General features: G+C 44.7%; 1 protein-coding gene across 7 annotated transcripts in view; it reads left to right on the top strand.

The window, feature by feature from the left end:
* The window catches only part of LOC147028498 (active breakpoint cluster region-related protein-like), a 148,821-nt gene that overhangs the window by 73,518 nt on the left and 48,110 nt on the right, over positions 1 to 27,193 (top strand). For 6 of the 7 annotated variants that reach the window (XR_015057588.1, XM_085878931.1, XM_085878934.1 and 3 more), the window contains exons 3-8: positions 7,712 to 7,831; positions 8,554 to 8,739; positions 19,534 to 19,641; positions 19,753 to 19,813; positions 19,962 to 20,014; positions 23,473 to 23,610. Coding sequence is in view for 6 of the 7 variants with exons in the window: in XM_085878931.1 (XP_085735057.1) it covers positions 7,712 to 7,831; positions 8,554 to 8,739; positions 19,534 to 19,641; positions 19,753 to 19,813; positions 19,962 to 20,014; positions 23,473 to 23,610 (666 nt within the window). In the remaining variant the exon portion in view is untranslated. Of the gene's footprint in view, positions 1 to 5,406; positions 5,735 to 7,711; positions 7,832 to 8,553; positions 8,740 to 19,533; positions 19,642 to 19,752; positions 19,814 to 19,961; positions 20,015 to 23,472; positions 23,611 to 27,193 lie in introns of those variants that run through there. The other variant, XM_085878938.1, reaches the window with a different exon arrangement.

The following is a 27,193-nucleotide window of genomic DNA, read 5'->3' as shown; positions in this document are numbered from 1 at the left end:
ATATATGTATGTATATATGTATGTATATATATATGTATATATGTATGTATATATATATATATATGTATGTGTATATATGTATATATGTATGTATATATATATATATGTATGTATATATATATATATATATGTATGTATATATATATATATGTATGTATATATATATATATGTATGTATATATATATATGTATGTATATATATATATATATATATATATATATATATATATATATATATATATATATTATTTTGGAACCGGGATCGGGGCGAGAAGACCACGAGGTAAGGGAAGCTACCTCGGGTTCCCACCACACTCCGGAATCTCCGGAAGGAATGTCTAGGAGCAACAACAGCTCAGCCGAGAAGTGGTCGGCCACACAAGCTCACAGAACTTGACCACCGAGTGCTGAAGTGTGTAGCGCTGAAAAACTGTCTGTCGTTGGTTGCAACACTCACTATCGAGTTCCATCCTGCCTCTGGAAGCAACGTCAGCACAAACACTTTTCGTCGAGAACTTCATGAAATGGGTTTCCATGGCCGAGCAGCTGCACACAAGCATAAGATCACCATGTGCAATGCCAAGCATTGGCTGGAGTGGTGGATAGCTCACAACCATTGGACTCTGGAGCAGCGGAAACACGTTCTCTGGAGTGGTGAATCACGCTTCACCAACTGGCAGTCCGACAGATGACTCTGGGTTTCTCGGATGCCAGGAGAACACTACCTGCCCGAATGTATAGTGCCAACTGCAAAGTTTGGTGGAGGAGGAATAATGGTCTGGAGCGGTTTTGCATGGTTTGGGCTGAGCTCCTTTGTTCCAGTGAAGGGAAATCTTAACGCTACAGCATACAATGACATTCTAGATGGTTCTGTGCTTCCAACTTTTTGGCAAGTTCGGGGAAAGCCCTTTTCTGTTTCAGCATGACAATGCCCCCATGCACAAAGCGAGATCCATTCAGAAATGGTTTGTCGAGATCGGTAAGGAAGAACTTGACTCGTCTGCACAGAGCCCTGACCTCAACCCCATCGAACACCTTTGGGATGAATTGGAACACCGACTGCGAGCCAGACCTAATCGCCCAACATCAGTGTCCAACCTCACTAATGCTATTGTGGCTGAATGGAAGCAAATCCCTGCAGCAATGTTCCAACATCTTGTGGCAAGCCTTCCCAGAAGAGTGGAGGCTGTTATAGCAACAAATTGGGTACTAACTCCACATTAATGCCCATGATTTTGGAATGAGATGTTGGACAAGCAGGTGTCCACTTATTTTGGCCATGTAGTGTATATGTGGGAAAATTACGCACCCAGACCAAGAATCAAACCCAGGTCCTCTGGTGAAATATACCAGTGCTCTGCCATGTGAGCTATCTGGGTGACCCACTGGCTGAGTACGCAATTCTCCCAAATATACATTGCTGATAGAAAGTCTACACCCCCTTTCAGAATTTTCACCTTTTGTTGCCTTGTAGCCTGGAATAAAATTGCATCAAATTAGACTTTTTACACCTTTATTTACACATCGTAACCCACAACTTCCAAGTGGAGAACGCATCCCACAAATTTCACAAAGTTAATTAATTATACAAAAGTAGAATATCTTAATTGGATAATTGTCCACCCCCCCCACCCCCCCTTATAATTGCAATTGTAAATTATCTCAGTTGGAGCCAATCATCTTCACAATCACACACCAAGTTAATTTGCCTCCACCTGTGCTAAATTGTAGTGATTCTGATTATTTCTGAATAAAATCAGCTGTTAGTGTAGGTTTCTTCTGCTGGGTAGTGCATTTCACCGCAAAGACTGAACCATGAGAACCAAGGAGCTTTCAAAAGACCTCCGGGATAAAGTTGTGGAAAGGCACAGCTCAGGGAATGGGAATAACAATATTTTAAAGGCCTTGAATATCCCTTGGAGCAAGTAAAGACAACCATTAAGAAGTGGAAGGCATATGGTACCACCAAGACCCTCCTTCGATCAGGCCATCCCTCCAAACTGGATGACCAAGCAAAGAGGAGACTGATCAGAGAGGCCACCGATAGGCCAATGGCTTTGAAAGAGCTACATGCCTTTATAGCAAAGACTGGTCACTGTGTGCATGTGACAACAATATCCCAAGCACTCCAAACGTCTGGCCTGTATAAGAAGGTGGCAAGAAGGAACCCATTACTAATCAAAAAGCCCACCTTGAGTCCTATTTGAGGTATGTAAAGAACCACTCCTGAGATTCTGAAGCCACGCGGCAAAAAAGTTTTGTTGTCTGAAGAAACCAAGATGAAACTTCTTGGCCTAAATGCAAAACGTTATGTTTGGCGCAAACGAAACACAACACATCACATCACGCAAAGAACACCATCCCTACTGTGGTGTGGTGGTGGCAGCATCATGTTATGGGGATGTTTCTCATCAGCAGGGACTTGGGCCCTTGTCAGGATAGAAGGGAGAATGGTTGAAGCAAAATACAGAAAAATCCTCGAGGAAAACCTGCTGCCCTCTGCAAGAAAGTTGAAATTAGGACGGAAGTTCACCTTTCAGCATGACAACGACCCGAAGCACACGGCCAAAGCTTCACTGGAGTGGCTGAGGAACAAAAAGATAAATGTCCTTGAGTGGCCCATTCAGAGCTCCGATCTAAATCCAATCGAAAATCTGCAGCATGATTTGAAGGTTGATGTACATCAATGCTCCGCATGCAACTTGACTGAGTTTCAACAGCTTTGTGCAGAAGAACGGGAAAATATTGCCCAATGAAGGTGTGCAAAGTTGGTAGAGACCCATCCCAACAGACTCACAGCTGTAATTGCTGTCAAAGGTGCTTCCACCAAGTATTAACTCAAGGGGGGTGGACACTTATCCAACCAAGATAGTCTAGTTTTGTATTATTAATTAATTTTCTGATTCTTGTATAATTTGTTTTCCACTTGGAAGTTGTGGGTTACGATGTGTAAATAAAGGTGGAAAAAGTCTGTTATAATGCAGTTTAATTCCAGGATATAAGGCAACAAAAGGTGAAAATTTTGAAAGGCGGGTGGACACTTTCTATGGGCACAGTGCTGTTTCCAACAAAGATATTGAATGTTGGATCATTTTGCTCAATCAAGAACAGAAAAAGTAGATTTTATTTTTGTGTGCTGTTTGTTTTTATGATGTTCTCTTTTTCTATTATTAGGACTTAAATGAAGATCTGATCACATTTTAGGCTAAATTTATGCCGAAATACAGGGGATTCTAAAGGGTTCACCAACTTTTTCTCACCACTGGTAAGTAAGGTGGGAGTGTTGGGAGGTGTGAAAAGAGTTGGCTGGAGATAGAGGGCAGTGGAGGAGTATCGTACAGAAGGTGTGGCAGCAGCAGCATGGTACCATCCAGCCTCACCCCATGCAATGGGAAATGAAGAAGAAGAAGAAGAAGAAGAAGAAGAAGGAGAAGAATTAGTTTAAATTTTGAGTATTAAATCGCACCCAAAATAAAAAGTATAAATACTTAGCTGTGATGAACTAAAACATAAATATGATATGTATGTCTTCGAGTGCTTTTGGCCTTCTCGCGATTCATTTACAAGCATTTCCTGAAAATGTTCAATTGGGGGTTTTTTTTTTACAGGTGTTGTCACAATTGGCATCATCAAAGAAAGTGGATCTCCCAAAAGTCGTTTCATGTCGTCCATCTGAGCAATTGAAGGTTGGAGCTGAAATTTCACACACAACATCGTTGCGCGGAGACCGAGATAACCAACGAGTTATTCCTTGCAGGGTGTTGTACATGAACAGCTTGATGGCGGAGTCGGTAAAATCACTCACAGTTAGTGTGGTTTCGAATCCCTTGGCTGCCCAACAGAAATGTACACACCGATTGGGGGGGGGGGACCTTTTCAAGATCGGTTCTCAGCCACAAAAACCTTCACGGGTTGTCATGAATTCGCCGACTATCTGTCGAGACTGTTGTTGGCCTCCACGGCCATCACGTTCCACACGACATCGGCAAAATTGGTCTTCATTATCTCCTGATTGCAAAGTCAGCTTTACAAGGCTGGAATGTTGCCCACCATGACCACCACTCTATTCCTGTTTGGGTTCGGGAAGAGTGACGTTGGAAAACAAAAATTTGTCGGAATTCCATACAGTCTTTTATCCGTGCTCCTTCCTTTTAAAAAAAATACCGAGTGCCAACCAAGGAAGCAGCACGGTCCATTTTTGAAGTCTTGGGTATGACTGGGCAAGCGGTCGAAATGGAACCGCAGACGCTCCACCACAACACCCAAGAGTCTGGTTTTTCTCTACTGTCTGAGCTCACGGATGAGATTGTTCGTATCAATATGCATAACTGGCCGACTCGTGAAGGATGAGTACATTTTATTTGAATTGTAATGACCCAAGGAGACTATGGACAAATCGACATAGGATATGAGATTTGAATCTGAGATCCCAGCATCCTGAGCTTTGTGCTCATATGGCCCAAAAGGAAGTTTTTGGCCAAAAAAAAAAAAAGAAGAAAAGCTGAAGTTCATTCCCACACCCTCATTTGTCACCCCACCAGTCAGGGAAACTTTTGACTGACTCGGATCCAATTTTGGTGATACTACATTATTAGTGTACCTCTGCCACCGAAGGTAGACAGAGGTTATGTTTTCACCCCTATTTGTCTGTTTGTCTGTCTGTCTATGAGCATGATATCTCAAAAAGTTATGGACAGATTCGGACGAAACTTGGTGGACAGGTTGGGTGTTATACAAGGACGAATGATTAGATTTTGATGAAGATCCGGATCCGGCCGATCAGTGGGATACAAAACGTAAACTGTTTGGCTTGGCGGAGGTATGCGCTCTACCGAGTGCCGTTCTAGTTTTTCATGCTTTGAAGGGAGACATTTAGGGGCTTGGCTAATATTTTGATTAAATATTTAAATATTTGTTTAAATATTACACTGATGTAGCAAGTGAAGTTTGCTCTGTACTTTTGGTGTTTGAATTTGGATGAGGCTTGTAGCTTTCATTCCATTTCAATATCAAACAGGAAGGTGTCAATAGTTGCGCCAATTCTTAAACATTCCAATGCCGTGTTAGTCGTTTCCACTACCAGTCCATTGTAACTGTCAGGTCATTTTAATTACCCGGTTACTTAGTTAGTAGATGTTGCTGCTGTCACTCCACCCCCTGCCTCCCACGCCCCTTTTCCCCACTCCTCCCATTGTACACAAGTTACCACAACCGTCTCAACCACCAGAACACAATAGTATAGAATATTTGAATTGATACTTTTAAAGTTTTGGTTCCCAATTTGCCAACCCGTGACAATCGTGTCTCCGTTCAGTGTTCCGCATTGCCTAAAACCTAAAAGGGGAAGATGATGAAAGGCCATTTGCTGCCATTTTTAGACATTTGGTTCTCATAGATAACTCACGTTAGGCGTGGTCAGGACAGGAAACAAAACTTAAAACATAATCGTCGAGGATAAAGGTCTAAAAGAGACTTTGGTGGTGCTTTTCTTCCTCACAAATTGTTCTGCCAAACACACAAGAATCCAGGTCGCACCTGTTAAGGTAGAGCAACTGGACCTGTACTCTTGGCCCGAAGAGGTTGAGCACAAAGCAAGGGGAGATTGTTTTGTGAAAGTGGTCAGAAAGTCCCTGATGTATCTGGTGACTTGATGGAGGAGGACGAGGCACTTCAAGCCTTGGACAGTCTTGACTCATTTCTCGAAATCGAAGGAGATGGTGTGGACATTGTACCGGTACGTAATTTAAACTTCTCCATTTGGATGGTCCCGTAGCACAGCTTTGACATATGCCGTTACTATGGGAGATTTCATTCGGTTTGGTCAAAACACATTTGCTCTGCATCGGTAATCTTATGAATTACGAGTTATTACATTTTTACTGGAAATAACTTCCCTGTTTGTCCGTACGTCCGTGCGTCTGTGATAGGTTTTCGTTCCTACGATAACTTAAGAACGGCTGAAGGGATCCAAGTCAAGCTTGGTACAAATGTATGTATAATGATGTAAGGATGAACTGATTAGACTATTGGGTCAAAGGTCAAAGGTCAGAGGTCCCGTTAGGTGAAAATTCTGTTACCGCGCTACCTTGTTTCCAGTGATGGGATTTTGACCAAACTTGGTTTAAATATTTATTATGATGCAAAGATGAATTCATTCGATTTTTACATCATGAGGTCAAATGTCAGAGGTCATGTCAGGTAAAAATGTGATACTTGAGAACAGCTGAAAGGATTGAAATCAAATTTTGTACAAGTATACATCATGATGTAAAAATGTGGTTTGAGGCATATTGTTCGAGATCGTGACGTCAAATACCGTCTAGTCCTCCCCCACCCCCCCCCGCCCCCCTTCTGGTGATGCTTTGTTAAAGCACTTTCTCAAGTTCATAGTTTACCTGCAGTCAGTTCACCCCACCATTTGTCATCTTCACTTTACGCTATGTCCAGTTTTTAGATTGGGATCGGCGACTCATAATTAGGAGTGACTAATTGGCCAAAGTCTTGCACTCACGCAGGCAGACACACACGGAATCAGATACACATGCAATCAGACACACACTAAATCAGACATGCACGCAATCGGACACGCACGCATACAGACATGCATGCATACAGACACATGCACTTACTCACACAGACAGACAGACAGACATGCATGCATACAGACACACACACTCACACAGACAGACATGCATGTCACACACACTCGTGCACACAGACAGTGGGCACACACACAGCACGCACGCAGACAGACTCGTGGCCATGCAGACAGATACACACAGACAGACACGCATGCAGGCAGAAAGACAGACATGCACACAGACTAACACACACGCAAACTTACACACACATAACAAATGCGTGTTACACGCACACGCACACGCACACACACACACACACACACACACACACACACACACACACACACACACACACACACACATAGAAAGACAGACATTGATAGACACAACAGACACACACCGTTTTTTTAAATAAGTGTGTTCCACACAATTGTAACAGCTATTCCTAAAGCATTATATTAACATTTAAAGGATGTTGTAAATTATACGAATTTAACAACACCCTATAGCCTCCACTGTACTGAACTTTATATTAACTAGCAGGTACTCTCTTTGGGCAGGAGTACCCTTTTCAGTTTATCAGAGCTCGGGCCGGAGCACGTGCTGGAGTATATGTATGTGTCCGTTTGCAGGCCTTGGGTGGCCACTTGAGACCAGTATTGTGGTTGGAACCAGAGGTAGAACCAGGTTTGGAACCTTTACGTAGGCCCAAGAACTGTTAAATTTCAATTTTGGTGTTTCGCTTCCATCCAGATTGCTCCATTATAGTAAAAGATTGCAAAATTCAAAATATTTGTTTACGTAAAGAAGCTTATTAACTTGCAGCAATTGATAGATTTTCTGACTGCCTGGTTCATCAGCTGTGCTTCGTTCTTCAATAAGATTTTGACCCTTTGAGTCAATATCCCCTCCAAATGGTGGGTCCTCAACGGTGGGCTTGAGCCTGCATCAGTAGATCCACAACCTCAGCTCTGTCCATACGGTCAATCAACCCAGCAATGCAACCTCACTAGTCAGACTTACTACCTATAGATGTTTACCATTATTGTGAAACCTAAACACAGACTAACTAGCTAAGTAATTATTGCTCTATAATCCTTTTTGGAATTTGTGTTGTGTTCTTGTTGCAGACAGAGGTGGAGCGTGAGGAGGAGGACGTTGGGAAAGTTCTCGCCATGAGGAAGATGGTTCTTTCTGGTATTCTGGCTAGTGAGGAAATTTACCTGAACCAACTGGAAGCTCTCATTCTGGTAATGTAAATTTTTTTTTCATTTTCTTTTTACAAATATGAGTATATATATATATATATATATATATATATATATATATATATATATATATATATATACAGTATATAATCACCTCTTAACTTGAATGGTGACCATGAACTCCTGTGCCACATCAGCGCTTGCTACAAGGGTGCCTGCCACATATCCACCCTGTTTAGGTAGCCATTTCCAGCTAATGTAGGATCTCTAAATTGGAGCTGGGAAGAAAGTTTAAAAAAAAAAAAAAATGGATTCCAGCTCGGATGCAGTCTGTGAAAAACACAGAATCACCCACTGCTGCATAAAGCAGTGTCACCTGCTACGCTGCTAACAGCAGCATCGGTGAGCCTACATAGGCTTTAAAAGACTTTTATTAACAAATTGCCAGCCTACCCTTCCCTCCTTCCTCCCCTCCCCATGGAAAGGAATTGATCCACAAACGCGTTTCTGGCTTTATGGTCGTCACAAGCACATAGCAGGAGTTTAGCTGCAACTAAACTGTTTCCCAGACTGCAACTGAGTCGGATTTCGTATTAACTTTTAACATCATTCGTCCCGGTTACAATTTGAAGCTAATCATTCACACCATAATTACTTTTAACTTTGCTTCCCCAAGGACAGCACCCAATGTGTTCTTTGACTGTAACTAAACCTCTCCTTTTCTCTGTGAGACTGTCGTTCAATTACCTTCATCCTTCCTGCAGCCTCTGAAACCTCTGCGTGCTTCGGCCACTACGTCACAGCCAACACTTTCGCTACAGCAAATTCATATTATTTTTTACCGCCTGCCTGAGATTTTCAGGATCCACCAGACATTTTACGATGGCTTGAAGCCTCAGGTTTTGCAAGATGATGACAGCAGCTGTGTTGGACATCTGTTCCTCCAATTGGTACGTAACATCTCAACATCCTTTATCTGTTTCACTACTGTAAGTGTTCAGTTTTCATCAGTTTTTTTCCTCCTAATCTATTGGGTTGGATTTTTGTTGTTCTCATCTGAACTGATGGTTCATGATGCAGAGAACCCCGGTTCAAATCCCATGTTGCACTTGTTTGTTAATGCTTTACATATGTCATCTAATTTGTCTCACATGTGATATCCTGATAATTTCCTCCATGAGCCTTAGATTAATCTATACTAATAAATATCATTGTGTATCAGTCCAGCCGTCCATCTCCTCCGTAACTCCAAAACCATGAAACCTAGCAGCCCCAAACTTTGCATGCATACTAAGAGAACTCCAACGTGGTGCATGAATGAAAATTGGGTGTTCGGGTTAATTAAAACACCCCTTTTGAAGATAATTTAGGGAGTGCTCATCACAAAAAAAAAAAAAAATAAGCCTTGCAAAGATGGTGGTGCACCGTCTTGTACAGCCCTCTGTCAGCTCGCAAGAGTCTTAAGCCACCATTTTTTTTGGCCTGCTCAACAATGCCTTGACTTGGAACAGGCCACTGTTGGTACTCCCAGTTCTCTGGATGCGCTTCAAATTGATTTTCTAGGACATTGTTGAAATGATTCGCACACTCGTTCAACGTCTGCTGCACCTGTGCTTGGTTGACCGGTACTTTTCTGTTTCTGACAACTTCCAGTCTCGTTAAACATCTCGTACCACTCTCTGATACCAGTCCACGATGGTGGATTACTTGCTTACCTTGTACGGAAATTACGCTAAACTTGCGCGTCGGATCTCGTCTCTGAACCATTTTGACGCACTGGGCATTCTCCTGTGGAGTCACCATTTTCTTTCACATTAAACCACCAGACCCAAAAAAGAAAGAAAACTTTTTGGGTTTCTGTATCATATAAACCAAAGGGTATCATTGTATCATTTGTGGTACTAAATATATTAACAACCAAAGTTGGCTGGGTCTATTTGGAACACCCTTTATATTTCAATGGCAGTTAAGGCAAGAGTGTACTTAGCCTGCATAAGGCCAAACTTTGGAAATGAGGTGAGAAAATGAAGGAAGAAAAGAAAGAACACAGATTATGATGTCAATATGGATGTGTGATATTTCATTGAAAGAAGAATTATGGAGTGAAAATCTTAGAAATACTCTAAACATGAGCAGTATAGAGATTGACTTCAGAGAGGAAAGGCTCGATGGTTTGGTCAGGCAACCAGAAGGACAGAGGATGAACCCATGAAGAAGATATCAAGTTTTGATACAAATGGAAAAAGACCAAGCAGCAGGCTGAATAAAACATGGCAGGGATGTGTGATCAATGACTTGAAAATAATTTGACGAAGGAAGATGTGTACGAAAGAACAAAATGGAGAACAGCCGTCATTCGAACAACCCTCCAAAATAGGGGAAACGGTCATGAAACAAATGTGATGATGAGGAGGAGGAGGAGGAGGAGGAGGAGGAGGAGGAGGAGGAGGATTTTATTATTATCCTTTTTGTGTCCCTTTTTTATCTGTGCTGTTACCTCCGCCACCGAAGGTGAAGGAGGTTATGTTTTCACCCCTCTCTGTCTCTGTTTGTTTGTCTGTCTGCCTGTCTGTCTATGTGCAGGATATCTCAAAAAGTTGTGGATGGATCCAGTTTAAATTTGATGGGCAGGTTGGGTGTGTGACAAGGATGAACTGATTCGATTTTCGTGAAGATCTGGATCTGGACACGACGACTTGAATTTTTTAAAGTGATTCTTCACCATTGAGAGATAGGGCCAAAAATGATAATAGCACGATTTCTCCAAAAGTTGTGGACGGATTCCGACGGAACTTGGTGGATACTTTGGGTGTGTGACAAGGAAGAATTGATTCAATTTTGGTGAAGATCCGGATCCGATGATTTTTAAAGTGATTCTTCACCATTGAGAGATAGGGCTAAACTAATATATAGCATGATATCTCAAAAAGTTGTCGATGAATTCGGATGAATCTCGGTGAATAGGTTGGGTGGGTGACCATGACTAATTGCTTTGATTTTGGTGAAGATCTGAATCTAGATCTGGATACGAGAGTTATTTAATTTTCTAAGTGATTCTTCACCATTGAGAGAGAGAGAGGGCCAAAAACGATATAGTACTGTACAGCATGATATTTCAAAAACGTATTGGGCCCGATATGTTCTCGTACATCAGGCATTACGTGGCGGAGGTATGCGCTCCACCGAGTGCCCTTCGAGTTTTTTTTACTGCTTTCCTTACAATCCTGCCACTCGTAAGGCAATCTTGGCCAGGTCATACATGTGAAAGTGTATCGTGAACTCATGTGTCTGACTTTAAGTATAGTTTTGATTTTATTTTGACTGAAATTCTTGTGTATATTCTCAAATAAATTTTTTGACAGCAGCTTAAATTTAATAGAATGTGTTTAGGTTATGGGTTCACTTCTTGGTATTTCCCTGTTCCCCTCTATCCTTTCCTGCTATGTCTTGTCACTCTTTCCTGCTTAAGAAAAGCTGGTTATGGTTGGGAAGGTCCAGATTTTAAAATAGGACCACTGGACCTTTAGCTTATCTGGGCCCAAGCCAAATGTTTGGTGGTATTCTGAGAATATGTTTTTTTGAAGGAAATGACATGATTTTCCCAAATATTTACGAAGTCGGCCATTTTGACACACTTCCAGTCACGTGATTGGCATAACTTCTGCAATTTGACATCCCTACCCTGGCCTAATGTTGGAACCCAGATTTGGTAGCATTCTTGACTGGTGGTTCTGAAGAAGATTTTAAAAGAAATCTACTAACTCGGCTATTTTTACCGACTTAAAGTCACACGACAGGTACGACCTTTGGCAATCCCTGTTATCAGTCGGGAGAGGAACGTTGCTGCCAAATTTCAGCCGGGTCGGCCCAGCGGTTTGGCCAGGGAAGTCGAAATAGGAGACGGACGGACGGTGCTGATGACACTACCTTGTCTGGAATTTAAATTCCAGATAAGCTAAAAATGAAGGCACCACCAATTAGTACAGCTGCCCAGCAGACAAGGCTCTTATCTGATGTTTTGACCACCAAGGGGTCTTCATCTGGGACTTCTATACTCGTAAGTGGTACCTTCACATGAGTTCTCACAAGCACAACCTGGAAAATTCCACCCCATGGACAGCTCGATGGTGTCCATAAATGTCCATGTGCACAGAGCGTCCCACCTTTTGCCCATTTATGCCACGTTGTGGGCTGCAGATGCTGTGGCCTGCTCAGAATGGAAAAGTACATGAAGACAGTATGAGAAAAGTATGAGAGCTAACACACAAAACGTACAACAAAGGAGAGCAGGAGACAAGTGGGGTGGGAGAGGGAAGGCCAAAAGAGTGGGGAACAGCGACATTGGGAGATCTGTGGAAGGGAGAGGGATGGGGGTGGGTTACACAGGGTGAACAAGATGAACACTACAGGGACTTTCAGCTCTTTACACGACAGGGACTTTCAGGAAGAAAAGCAGGGAATTTGAAGGAGGTTGGTTCGGGGTGGATTAGCAGGGGAGAAAAGATCATGGTTTTGGATGGGAGAAGATAAGAGATGGTGATGAACAGCTGTTTTGAAGACCTGGAGGGAAGGGTAGGATTAAAGAAAGTATGAGAGTTTGTTCCAAAGGTGGGGAAAAAGAGGAATGAAAGAGTGAAGGTGAGCATTGATTCTTGATTTTGGTAGTTTTACCAGAAGGAGGTTGCTGGCGGATATTGAGCACCCTTCGGAAATATGAGGGGTACATATATCAAGCAGAGCAAGGGGAATGGGGGTGTGCGAGTTTGGAGAGGAGACGGTAGAAGACAGAAAGATCACCAACCCACCTGCAGTGAGTGAGTGAGAGACCCACAGATTCAGCCTCATTGCGGGAGATACCAATGATCATAAATGCCTTGGTTTCCACAGCGTGAAGCCAATAAAGGTGAGGGGCGGGAGCACCAGCCCAGAGGGGAGAGCAGTACTCCATCAGGCTGCGGACAAAAGCTTTGTATGTGGTCAGGAGCTCAGGTGTGCAAAGCAAGGACATTGCACAACGGAAGATTCCCAGTCGGCGACTGGCTTTGTCGGCCAGCTTGGAAATGTGACTTTCCAAGGAAAGATCATGGCAGATAGTGAGACCCAATAGCTTGAATGAAAGGACTTCATCAAGCGGATTTTTGAGAAAGTAGATGGGGAGGGGTTGAGGGGGGTTTCAGACAGTCCTTTCGCGGAGAGACAGAGTTAGAGGGTAAGATTTGACAGGATTGAAAGACATGTTCCACGTGATGGACCAGTTTGTGATTTTATCCAGATCTGCAGAGAGTGTAGAAGCTGCTGCTTGCCGATCTGAGTGATGACAGATGGTAGGGCAGAGGGTGGAATCATCAGCAAAGAGATAAAGAGGATTTTCCAGCGAGTCAGAGAGATCATTGATGAGAACCAGAAAAAGAACGGGGCCCAGAACACTGCCTTGAGGAACTCCAGTTTGGACAGGAAGAAGGGATGAGAGAACTCCACTCAGGGTGACACGTTGGCTGTGGCAGGAGAGGAAGTCTGCGAGCCATGAGTGGAGATGTCTGGATACCATAGGAAGAGAGTTTGGTGAGCAGGGCAGGGTGCCAAACTGTATCGAAAGCAAGCAAAATGTCTAGGGAGATGGCTCTGATTTTCTGTCTAGCATTGAGGATCTCCGTCCATTGATGGGAGAGCAGAAGCAGCACACCCATGGTAGAGTGACCTGGTCTGAATCCAAATTGATAATCAGAAATCAAGCCATTGCAGAAGAGGAAGGATTTGATGTCTGAAGCGATGATGGATTCCATAACGTTACTGATGATTGGGAGAAGGCTGATTGGTCTGTAGTTGCAGGGATTTGTTTTGCACCTTTTATATGCAGAGCGGTAATGTTAGCTGATTTCCAAGCAGATAGCAGATGAACTTGAGCAAAGAGGGTGAATAGAATGGAGAGAGGGTGAGAAAGAGCAGCAGAGGAGGTTTTTTAGGGCACGTGGGCTGATGCCGTCTGGACCGGTTCCAGAATCAGTCGAGGTTTGACAGCAAAATCTCCACTTTGTCAGGAGAAAAGGGCACAGAGTCCAGGAACAGCTGGCTGCGACTGGGTAAGGTGAGTACAGAAAGCGATGGGATTAGGACACAATATTTTGAAGCAAACACCGAGTTTAGGCATTCAGCCTTTTCACGTGCAGTGTCAGTTGTGCGGCCATTTTAGCAAAGGGAGGGGATGGAGTAGGGACATACACCAGAAACAGTCTTAACTAGATGCCACCAGGATTTGGAGGAGGGAGACAGGTTTGAGAGTTCAAACGTGGGATTAGAAAGATGTATTTTTTTCTGGCTAACCTGAGGGTAGACACACACTTGTTTCGAGCTTTGTGAAAGGAACTGAGATTGCCTTCAGTTGGATTAGCCTTTCATGAAGTGAAGGCAAGTTGTTTCAGGACAACTACCTCTCCACAAGTTTCAGTGTACCATGGGTGGGAAGAAGGGCAGGACAACTGCAGACGAGAGGGGATAAACCTGTACATGAGAGAGAGAGAGAGCAAATTTCTTTGAAAGAATTCCCAGGACGTGTTGATGTTGGAGGAAGTAGAGATGGGAGAACAGTCTAGAAGTTTGATGGCTGCTTGAAGTCCCTGCCAGTCAGCCTGAGTGAAATGCCAGACTTGGCGGCACTGAGGTGGTTCTCTAATAACAGCCAGAGAGATGTTTACTTTGACAAGCATGTTGTCAGATGAACCGATTGGAGCAGATGAAGAACGGCAGATATTTTCAGGAAAATTGGTCAAAATCCGATCAGGAAGAGATGGAGTACCGTTGGTTGAGATCTGGGTCGGGAAGTGGACAGTGTGTCAGTCCCAATGAGTCACAGAAGTCTTTTGCTGAAGTGCTATGGCAGGTGAGCCAACTGGCATGATGACAGCTGAAGTCACCACATATGAGGAAGAGAGAGTTGGGATGAGAGGATAGAAGTTGTTCCATGTTTTTGGAGAGCGAGATGTAAATGGAGTCATCGCTGTTTGGTGGACGGTATAACACACATATAAATATGAGATGGGAGTGGAGGGGAAGACGGAGCCAGAGGTATTCCTTGGGGAGTGGGGGAATGAGGGCAGTGCATGGAGAGTGAGGAATAGAGTCTTTAATGAAGAGAGCAACTCCTCCACCAGGACGAGGCTCAGGTCTGTCATACCGGAGGAGGAAATAACCAGGGAGAGATACTTGGGAGTCAGAGATGTCTTGAGGGAGGAAAGTTTCTGTGAGGCAGATTATGTCTGGTTTGTCAGTGGCAACCTGTATGGAAAGATCTGTCAGGTTTGAGCGAAGGTCCTGGAAGTTTGAGGTCCACACTGTTAAGGAAGAGAGAGGTGAGGAGGTTTTTGGGGTGCATGGATGGGGAGGGGAGGGGGAGGTACAAGATTTTTGGGGTTGGGAAGAGGAGGAGGTGCGCTGAGAGGAATGACGGAGCATGTTTGTGGTAATGAGGAGTGTACTGATTGAGAGAGTGAGCTACCAAGCGATCCCAATCGCTTGATTGTTATGTATGTGCATCACTTTTGCCAACGCAAGTTGCCCATGATGGTTGGTATAAAGTGAGTGGTTAGAAGGATGTATGACCAGCGTTCCACTTGCTGCACAGCCTTAAATCGCTTTGAGATGAATGCTCGGGTTTCAAACTGAATGCACTCTTTGAGAAAGTGGAGAGGCTTTTTGGAATGTTTGACGTACCTTTTGCTCCAGCCAAAGTTCACATCATTTATTTGTGAAATTGAGAGCATCGTCACCGTTACGTCCGTCACCCCCTTCATAAGTTAGAATCATCGCTCTTGGTGATGTGCACAAAGGAAGACGGACAGATTGGTCTGATTGATCAGAGCCACAAAGGCTTAGTCATGCTGATTACTTTGCAATTTGCATCAGCTTTTGAATAGCGTCAAGACGTTTCTTTCCTTCATCAACTTTGTGTTCAAGGAATTCAACAAACATCTGAAGCTTGGCTTTGGGCAGGCAGCAATTGAAAACTATGCAGTTCTGCTTTACGAAATTCCAAAGCAGCACATAGTTGGGTGTCATTACCAATAACAGTTTCATGATGTGAATAACTTGTTTCCGTGGTATGGGAGGGAGAGTGGAAGTGAGAAATGGAATTGAAAAAGGAATTGGATTTGGACCTAATTTAAAAGGACCCCCCCCCCCAATAAATAAATAAATAGGGATACATGGCGGAAGGTGTTCAGCTGCTGCACTTGTTTGAGTGCCTGAACGGGTCCAGTTGACATCAGAAATATGGGAATTTTGAAATGACGTATCAATACTGATAAGGCCTTTTGCGCATGCAGATGCCCCTTCGGTGATCTAAGAAAGTTTCTCCAAGTCTTTCATTGTGCAGAGGCACACCCCTTTCTCTCAAGTACTTTTCCAAGTATTTTTGGTTTCTTTTAGAAAGTTTGTTAGCAATTTTAGGTAACAATCCTCATCTCGCACACACTGTATACTTTGGTGTGCCCTGAATACCACTGTTTCTCGGGGTTTCTGCACGTACTGTATGTGCCACGCATTCTGGGGAAAGGGGGGGGGGATTACGTCATTTTAAAAGTCCTGTATTGTCAGAAATTTTTTCATCTTTATAAACAAAGATATTTTCATCGATGTATTAAATGTACAGACGGCCTTGGACTTTTATGTGGGAGTGCGTTTAAGTGGTTGAACGACGACATGCGCAGCATCTTTGCAATGAATGGCAACATTGACATGGCTGCGAGTTCATATCTTCTCACATACTCTTTCGTGTATTTCAGTCGACTGCTGGACGACGGCCTCCCTCGTGTCGATGGGTGTTTGACGTGTTCGCCATGTGCAAGTTAGCAGTTATCCAAGCTTGACAAGCCGTTAAACAACTGGCCAAACACGATTTGACGGAAGAGCAGTTGTGGCAATCAACCCTAAATCAGCAAGGAAACGAATCTTTAACCACTTGATCAACAAGGCAGCTCATTCAGATCTCTGTCACTGATAAAAAATATTTATGGGACAGAAACGAGAAAAATTTATTTCTGTTTGTAGTTTATTTTTATTTGTCATCGCTGTCGTGAAGCTAGATGTAAATACACCTGTATTGTTGCCAAATGTCTAGTCTAGACAAATGTGAACAAATGTGTAGTGCTTTCATTGCTGCGGTGCACATCATCAACTGTGAAAATAATGTAACAAATTCGTGCTAAAGAGTTTTTCCACATCACATGATGCAAGGAGCAGTCTTGGAGTGTGCGACAGGAGAATCAACTGGGGAGGGGGGGGGAGGGGGGAAGCAGACAGCACAGTGCTAGGCAGCTATAGGTAAAGCAAGTATGGTTTTAGGTTGTATTCGGAGGGAGATCAATTCAGCATAGAACTAATAGATTGATTCTGGGCCTAAATGGACGAAGCGATGAAGAGTGGTGAACGGAGACAGGACTTTATACATGAAAAATATGGGCAGTACCCCTGGGCGCTCACCTGGTAGCGGCTGGATAAGATAACCAGGCAACCACTGGTAGGGCATGGACGACACACAAAATATATAATGGAGAAGAAAGTAAATACCGATGGATTTTTTTTTTAATGCCATGAACAAACCTTGGTACATCACGGGTGATAAAGGTTGTGGTGAAGTTTCATCGAAATTGTGTGTGTGTGTGTGGTTTCAGAAAAGAAAGCAAATACATATTTTGGAGGGAAACCCCCTGTATACCCCCTTAGATCCCGATTTATTTGTTTGTTTTTTGGGTTGTTTTTTTAAATGCCTTGAACAAACTTTTGTACATCCTCTTCCTCCTCCTTTATGTGCAGCACATGGCTGCGGGTCGCATCATTGGCTGAGGGCGCAGCTGCGCCACTGATGTGCCATAGGCTGAGTCAACCCCACCTGGTGTTAATTCAACGGGACAAATCGGGGCTGCTAACAGCAGCCTTTTGTGGTACATCACGGGTGATGAAGTTCGTAGTCAAGTTTCATCATAATTGTGTGTGTAGTGTTAGAGAAGAAGTTGCAGATGTTGACGGAAGGAAGGAAGGACAGACGGACTGACAGACGCATGATGCGCCATCCCATAAACTTCCCAGAACTTTGTTCTAAGTGAGTGAAAAAGGAGGCGGATGTCTTTAACATCCCCCAAACAATGCTGGCAGAGGAGACACCCAGTTTAACGTCTATCCAAGGGACAGCACACACATCGATTCATCACCCTGCCTGTGAAACAGCTCTCGGCTAGATAGCTTAGAGGCGAGTGTGTGTATACCTCTAGGCCATCCTGCCCCCCCCCTCCCCATAATTAAATTAAGTTGGCAAACTGATAGTTATAATTAATATGGTGTTGATGTAGAACTGGCATGATAGGCCAAATGGCCTCTTTTTGTGTTCAAGTTCAACTTGTCATTCAATAAAGTAGTCCATGATAATTGGCCGACCAGGTTTTCATATCAAATGCAGTTTCTTTGTTTCTCTCCATGTCTTCGAAGACTCATGCTTACCAGGAAACTGCAGCACAACCTCCCAGGCAATTTGACGGGCTTATTTTACTTGTACCTTGACCCTTGACCCCTTTTGGCTTCCAAACTCTTTGTTTTGTCATTTGAAACGAGTGAGGATTTGTACTACAGTAACTTTATATGGTAACATTTCTGCATGCCCATTTCAAAGTGCCCTGATGGCATTTACGGAAAAAAAAACCAAACTGTGTGTACTGGCACAACATGTCGATTAAGCCTCACAAGGCAGGTCGACAAATCTCTTCCCTGGACATCTGGACATTCATCTGGATGATTATTAACATTTTGATAGCGACATATTTCTCCTGAGACTATCTCAGATCCCACGTTTGGACAATGACAATTGCATCATCATATGTATAATGGGAAAGCCTTTATCCTGGCACTTTCAGCTGGATTTGAACCACAACATCTGGGATGCCTGTCCCACGTCCTTAATACTACGCCAGGCTAGTATGATATCCGAGAGGTAGGCACACTCGTCTCTGAGGCATCTTTCCTGGGTTCGAATCCCGACCCATCGATAAACTGTCATCCCGGTGTTTCACAGGTAGAGTGATTCGTCAATGTGTGTGCCGTCCCTCGGATGGACCTTAAACTGGCTTCCCGTCTGCCAGCATTTGTTGGTGGATGTTAAAGATTCCACGGTGTCCTTCGCGAAGAGTAGGCGAGCTGTCGCCGGCACCATGGCCAAAGTCCAAATTCTTTCCCTAACCAGCAGAGGGAATTGCATTAGCGGCACAGCCGCACCCTCAGCCAATGATGCTACCCCGCAGCCTTGTGCTGCAGATGAACAAAGAAGCAGGCAGGGCAAGGAATCCACGTGTGTGCCATCCATCCGATGGACTGGATGTTAAGCAGGAGGATCCGTCTGCCAGCATTGGTTAGGGCAATGAAGAGTCAGAGTTTTCTCCAGCACCCTAAATAAATTGCAAATTCATGCATCGACCGAAAGGGGGCACTGCATTATCGAATCACCGTCAAATATGCATTCGTAAACAACAGCTACTAGGCCACTATACCTATTTAATAACAATGTAACATTTTCCTTTGGGTTTGAGTCTCACAAAGTTACTTGATGTATCATTGGGTTTGTGATCAAAAAATAAGCTTAAGGTGATTTGAGGCCAAAATTATAGGTTTTTTTTTTATAGGAAGGTGGAAACATTTCTCTTCACGTTATTTCCCAAAAGTAACATGTGACATTTCTCCTTGTAAAGTTGTCTGTCTTTTCGCAGGCTAATTCATTGGGCCATTATGAAGGATTTGTGAACAATTATCAGGCCGCAGTGGAAATGGTCGACAAATGTTGCCAAGGGAGCCTGCAGTTTGCTGAGATTTCATTGGTGAGTGCTGGTTGCGTGAATTATGGCAGGTTTTGTTCATTCTGCTTCGTTCTCTTTTGTTGCTGTTGCTCTTGCTGTGTGACCTTGTCCGATTGTTTGTGTCCCCCACAGAATGTGAAGGTGAAAATACCAAAGGGCTCGAAGGAACAGACAAGAATCACTTCGATGGAAGGTGCGTCGCACTTAAAAACCAACCATTTTAGTTCCGCTCCGTGATCGCTGGTTGTTAATTTTGTGTTTCTCAAACCCCAAAACGTGCATAACTATACAATGATGGCAAATCAGGTGCTCATGAGGTGTTTTACCTGTTCCTGCGGCAGCCTTGCTGTACAAGCCAGTTGATCGTGTGATGCGAAGTACATTGGTGTTGCACGTAAGTACCTGCTCCTCTGCATCTGCTAAACAATAATTTGACATGTGTAAGCTTTTGAGAAGAAGTTTTGTGTTTTAAGCTGCATCTGTACAAATTCCAAATAATTTTGATCCGCAGCAAAGGTTTGGTGTTTTTAGTGTTAACTCGCCTTTCTGGGTGAACATATTGTTGTGGGCCGGGGGTCGGTGGCGAGAACGACCACGAGGTGGGGGAGGTTTGCGTCGTCTCCCACCAAACTCCCCGGAATTGTAGGCCGTCGCTCGGATAACTCTGCGAGCCGGCGGGTCGTTTAACCGGCCATAGTCGCCAATATTTCAACCACGTAGGGTCTATTTGTCTATAACCAATTTAACTAATTAACTACGTGATTTCGACTACCGGGGAAACCACGCCCTCGGCAGGTCTTGCTCGAACCGGGTCACTCTACCAACTGCGGTTGAGTTCCCACTACCGACTACCAACTCCGGTCCGGGTGCAGCCGAGCGGAAACTGCCAAAGCCGTGCCGGCTGGAATTAACGGATTATCGGGGATAAAACCCCGCCTAAACTCAGATCCGAACCATGCTGGACCAATTCAAGAAGGCACGGAAACGGACTGGGAACATTTCTAACAAGGTTTATTTACAATAAATGAAGACACAAAGCAAGACTTAACGCGAATATGCAAGGAGTATTTACAATGATCCAAAAACACTTATTCAGTTCTACTTAAAGACGGGCCCACACGCAGGCACATGCACACAAATGAAAAGAAACCCAGAGTTCTTTATTGGACCCTCGCAGCCGAGGAGAGAGACAAGCTAGGGGTCAGAGCTCAGTTGGGTACCTGGCAGTCGGAGAAAGGGGGTACTCCATGCTGCGGCACCTGACAATGGTCGCTGGTTTTGTCCCCAGTCGCACGTGTGGGACTCGAGGTTCGTGGCGGAGCTCGGGTGGTGAATGGCCGGGGTCTACGGAGGGGGCGTCGGGATCGCCCTTTCCTTCCTTGTAGAGGGCCAGCAGAGACACGTTCACCGTCTCGACCACCCCTTCGTAACAGCAAAAACCCTTTCGTGACAGCTAAAACCCACCAAAAATTCTTCATGACAGCCAAGACCCACCAAAAACTCTTCGTGACAGCCAAAACTCCCCAAGACCCCCCAAAAGATCCCAAAAAGACTCCTAAAAAGACCCTTGCCCCAGAGAGTGCTCGGGAATTTATCGACGTCCCTCAGCGGGGAGGGGCCTTGGTGAACACACCTCGCTGTCCGCCTTTGATTGGACAGGGTCCCACGTCATACCTTTCCGGGACGGGGCCTTGGCCCCTGCCGGGAAACCCCAGCCACTCTTCCACGCAGGTTCATACTTGACGAGTAACAGTATCAATGTTGCAAAGGTTGTCGTGAAAGAGTTACAGCATTCGTGGGAGCCAAGAAACTAGAACCGTGAGATCTTGCCTTGGCAAGTCAGGGTGCGAGAAGGCAGCTGGTTGGTGGTGGATCGTGATGGGCCGAGGGGTCATGCAGATGGGATGGTTGTTAGATGGCTTGTTGGAGGGTTCATTGGATGTAAAGATTTAATAACCTAACTAAAAAGAAATCGCAACGCACGCCTTTGATTCTCCCACAAGACAAAAGGAAAGGGATCTGACTACACACATACTTAACGACATAACTGACTTTTGGGACATCTGTATGTTGAATGCTTATGGTTTCGAGATCCGTAACAATATCATTAGGTTATAAAAGGATAACCTGAGCATCCCTTGCCTCATTTTAGTATGAGAAATTGTGTGTGTTAGTATGAGAAATTTCTGAGGTTAAATCGAAGATTCAATAGCTCAGTGGGCTGTTGCTGCCAAAGTGATGAAGCCCTTGGTTTCAAGTCTTGGGTTGAGTCAGAACTTTTTCATACGAGCCCCATGTAGATATTTATTCCTGTTTATTATTTACATATACATATACATATACTTAGAAATGAATGGGATAGAACATCATAAATATATGTGGAAAAATTACAGGTCCAGACCAGGAATCATACCCAGGTCCTCTGGAAAACCGTGCCAGTGCTCTGCCATCTGAGCGATCTGGGCGACAGCTCAAATGGCAGAGTACTGGTACGGTTTTCCAGAGGACCTGGGTTTGATTCCTTGTCTGGGCCTGTAATTTTTCCATACACAGACAGTGCCTATTGAAAGTCTACACCACCTTTCAAAATTTTCACCTTTTGTTGCCTTATAGCCTGGAATTAAATGTCATTAAATCAGACTTTTTCCCACCTTCATTTACACATCGTAACCCACAACGTCCAAGTCAAAAACAAATTAAACAAGAATCAGAAAAGTAATTAAAAATACAAAACTGGACTGTCTTGGTTAGATAAATGTCCACCTCCCTTTCTGAATACTTGGTGGAAGCACATTAGACAGCAATTACAGCTTTGAGTGTGTTGGGATATGTCTCTCCCAACTTTGCACACTTTGATTGGGCAATACTTGCTCGTTCTTTTGCACAAAACTGTTCAAGCTCAATCAAGTTACATGGGTAGCGTTGATGAACATCAATCTTCTTCAAGTCGTGCCACAGATTTTCGATTGGATTTAGGTCGGAGCTCTAACTGGGCCAATGAAGGACATTTTTCTTTTTGTTCCTTAGCCACTCCAGCATCGCTTTGACTGTGTGCTTCGGGTCGTTGTCATCGTGAAAGGTGAATTTCCGTTACAATTTCAGCTTTCTTGCAGAGGGCAGCAGGTTTTCCTCAAGGATTTTTCTGTATTTTGCTTCAACCATTTTCCCTTCTATCTTGACAAGTGCCCCAGTCCCTGCTGATCATAAACATCCCCATAACATGATGCTACCACCACTATGCTTCACAGTATGGATGGTGTTCTTTGGGTGATGTGCTGTATATATCCATCCCCTGATCTGTGCCTTTCCACAACTTTATCTCAGAGGTCTTTTGAAAGCTCCTTGGGGCTCATGGTTGAGTCTTTGCTGTGAAATGCACTACCCAGCAGAGGAAACTTATAGGAACAGCTGATTTTATTCTGAAACAATCAGAATCACTACAATTTAACACATGTAGAGGCAAATTAACTTGGTGTGAGATTTTGAAGGTGATTTTGAAGGTGATTGGTTACGCCTGAGCTAATTTACAATTGCTATTATAAGGGGGTGGCCACTTATCCAACTAAGATATTTTAGTTCTGTATTTTTAATTCATTTTCTGAAATTTGTGGAATTTGTATTTCATTTGGAAGTTGTGGGTTACGATGTGTAAATAAAGGTGGAAAAGGTCTGATTTAATGCAATTTAATTCCAGGCTATAAGGCAACAAAAAGTGAAAAATTTGAAAGGTGGTGTAGATCTTCAATAGGCACTGTACACACCTGCTTTTGGGGTCTTGGGCCTTCCATTTGGCAGAATGTTATCTCTGAAGTACATGATGTGTGCCTCTCAAATCATTTGCATTGCACACAGGACCTCCTCAAACATACACCTCATTCGCATTCGGACTATGCAGAACTGGAGAATGCGCTGAAGATTTCCCATACCTTCCTGTCCAAGCTCAATGCTGACATCATGATACAGCCCGTGCAGAAACAGCTACGTGGGGAGGTGGGTAGCTGGTCGGGCCTTGGCCGTTCACTGAACCAGAGTGGGCTTGCAACCGGCACATTTGCTGGTAACGGTATCTATCGATACTAATAAGTGTGTTTGTGCGTGTGTGTCAGTGTGTGTGTCTCCTCCATAATTCCAAAACTATAAAACCTAGCAGCCTGAAACTTTGCATGCATACTAAGAAAACTCCAAGGAAGTGCAAGAGTGAAAATTGAATGTTTTGGTTCATTAAAACACCCCTTTTTGAAGATAATTAATGGAATTATTTAATTACATCCTTCATCAGGCGATCCTCAGCCACCTCGCTGTCTTGGGTCTTAAGGCGTTTCCTCGGTAACTTCGTTGGGGTCTGAAGCCGCCATGTTTTTTGGCCTGCTCAACATTATCGAATGCCTGTTTCATCACAGCTACGAATCGCTGGGTACATTGCCATGCTTATAAACGTCAGGAGACGTCGGCCTTCGTTGTGTGCCAAGGGAGCCGTTTCTCATCAACCGTTTCGTTGGAGTGCTTAAGCCAGCGCTCTATAATATTTACACTGTCACGGAATACTGTATAAAGATCGACGTGAACAAAGTTCAGGGCTGCACGCCTGCATCGGCCACGTTTTGTTCTGCGGTGCAACAGGCGGTGGCTGCCTCGTTGAAAATGTGAAATTGTATTTTCCACGACGTTTCCCGTTTTTGACGGCGTAAAAGGACCCATCACTTCGGCATCAATAAATACAAATAAAAATTAAACGTTTCGCTTTTAAAAGTTTCTTCAAACGTTCCATGCATTGCGTGGTCAAGCCACTTGGCGCGTTCTTTAACTTTCAATTGGGATACCGAGCAAGGAGCTCCTTGTGAGCCAACGGCCATCCATATCTAGTGCCCAACTGTGTCTGCGGACGTCCTCCTGCAGTTGGGTTACTTCTTATTAGGAGGTTGGTGGCAGGATTTGCACTCCGGCCACCGTAAAACCCTTCATTCCGCAAAACGCAAAAAAATCTGAAAACCCACTCCGTGGGAGTACCTCCTGTGCAGCTTCCCTTCGCAGGGCAGCTCACCGGATGACGGGATTGGGGCAAAGCCTTCGGGACCCCCAATCTTTGATGATAGGAGGGAAACCATGGGGTAACATCCCTGGGTCAGATTGCGGGAGATTGTGTCGGAGTGGTGCTGAGGTGTCGTCCACCAGACGGCGGTCTCCTTGGGTTAACCTGAGGCGGTCCCTTCGGGTGGGTGCCTGGAATGTCCTATCCCTAAGAGAGGATGATCACCTGTCTCTGTTATCATCTGAGCTCAAGCGTTTGGACATCGGGATTGCAGCTCTCTCTGAGGTTCGGAGACCGGATTGCGGCGAGATAATGGTGGGTGGTTACACCTACTATTGGTCTGGTCGCTCTGATGGTTACCATACCCAAGGAGTTGCTGTAGCTGTGTCTAATAAGCTGACCCCAATGATAATTGAGGTAACACCGGTCAACGAGCGTATTATGAGATTAAGGATTCGTCACTCCTTAGGTGTCATTTCCCTGGTCTCTGTTTATGCTCCGACTGAGGCGATTGATCTCACCGTGAAGGATGCATTCTATGCCACGCTCGAGTCTGTGGTTGATCAGTGCCCCAGACGAGATACACTTCTAGTCTTGGGGGATTTCAATGAATCGACTGGAACTGATACGGATGGTTATGAGGTGTGTGTTGGTCCCCATGGGTCAGGAACTATGAACCAGAATAGCACTAAGTTCCTTGACTTTGCAAGAAGTCATGGACTTAGGGTGGCTGGTTCATGGTTTCAGCGCCCACAAGCTCATCGCTGGACTTGGTATTCCAACGCTGGCGGTGTGGCAAAGGAGATTGACCATGTCCTCATTGACGGTCGTTGGAGGATGATCCAGAACTGCAGGGTCTACCGGAGTGCTCAGTTCCTCAATACTGACCACAGGCTTGTTGTAGCAACTCTAAAGCTGCACCTTAAATCCTGGAGAATGGTACCATCCCAGCCTAGGCTGGATGTTGCCAAGCTCAGGGATGAGAGAGTAGCTGAGGAGTTTGCGAACAGGCTGAGTGGACACTTGGGGGGTCTGGGTGCTTTGGGAGGTCCTGAAGAGTTGTGGAGCGCCTCCAAGACCACCGTCCTTGATGTTGCCGGTGGATGTCTTGGAGCTCACCGCAGGGCAAAGAAGAATTTTGTCTCTCAAGGGACACTGGATACCATTGACTAGAGTCGCAGGGCCAGGCTGAATGGCAGAGCTGAGCTGTTCAGGGAGCTGAGGCGTAAAACTGTACGTGCACTGAGGGTGGACAAGGAGGCCAATGTGCGAGGAATCTGTGAGGGGGTAGAGCATCACCTGTGGACAGGTGATTCTCGTCCCGCTTACAGGGGAATTCGCGCATTACGTTCATCCAAGCCCATCCCTCGGAACACTGCAGTTCGAGCAGAGAGTGGTAGGCTCTTGACAGAGGAGTCTGAAGTGAAGGCCCGCTGGGCCGGTTACTTTGAGCGGTTGTACCAGGCTGATCCCCCAGCTGTCGAGTTGGACGTCAAGGGTGTTACAATCCCTGTTGCTGACCCTCGAATCAACTGTGGTCCACCTTCGCTTGTGGAAACACGGGCTGCGGTGAACCAGTTGAAACGGGGAAAAGCTCCAGGGATCTGTGGCATCCATGCCGAACTTCTCAAGGCTGGTGGAAATGCTGCACTCGTGTCGTTGCATGCAGTTTTGTGCTCTGCCTGGAACACAGGAATCATCCCAACTGACTGGAAGAGGGGCCTTGTTGTTCCTCTCTGGAAAGGGAAGGGTGATCGCCAAGACTGCAACAACTACCGAGGGGTGATGCTGCTCTCAGTGCCGGGCAAGGTCTTTGCTCAGATAATTCTTGATAGGGTTCGCCACCATCTGCTTAAGCACCAGCGTCCAGAGCAGTCAGGCTTTACACCAAAGAGGTCAACGATTGACCGTATCCTTGCACTTCGTGTCCTCACCGAACGCAGATGAGAGTTTCGGCAGGGGCTGCTTGCAGCCTATGTTGATCTCTGTAAAGCGTTCGATTCAGTGAATCGGGATGTCCTTTGGAGGATTCTTGGTCTTCGTGGGGTGCCATCAAAACTGATCGATCTGATGTCTGAACTCTACTCTGGTACTGAGAGTGCTGTGAAGTGTGGTGGTACCATCTCTGACTTATTTCCAGTTGTTACTGGAGTTCGTCAGGGATGTGTACTTGCCCCCACACTTTTCAACACTTGTATGGACTGGAGTTTCAGGAGGATGTCGGAGAGATCAAGTTGCGGTGCATCGTTTGGGAATGTCAAGATCTCGGACCTTGATTTTGCAGATGATGCAGTCATCTTTGCGGAGACTTTAGACATCCGTGTGTGTGTGTGTGTGTGTGTGTGTGTGTGTGTGTGTGTGTGTGTGTGTGTGTGTGTGTGTGTGTGTGTGTGTGTGTGTGTGTGTGTGTGTGTGTGTGTGTGTGTGTGTGTGTGTGTGTGTGTGTGTGTGTGTGTTGATTGGTATCTACATATGTGGGTTTCAGAATGTGGAATGGAGTCCTCCCAGGGCAGGCTCAAAGTATCCACCTTCATTTCCATAAGG

This window comes from Eptatretus burgeri, chromosome 4, assembly GCF_056783735.1.
Source record: "Eptatretus burgeri isolate ZD-2024b chromosome 4, Ebu_testis_v1, whole genome shotgun sequence".
Classification (NCBI taxonomy): Eukaryota; Metazoa; Chordata; class Myxini; order Myxiniformes; family Myxinidae; genus Eptatretus; species Eptatretus burgeri.
Note: the sequence above shows the minus strand (reverse complement) of the source record. Positions and strands in the feature narration are given on the sequence as shown.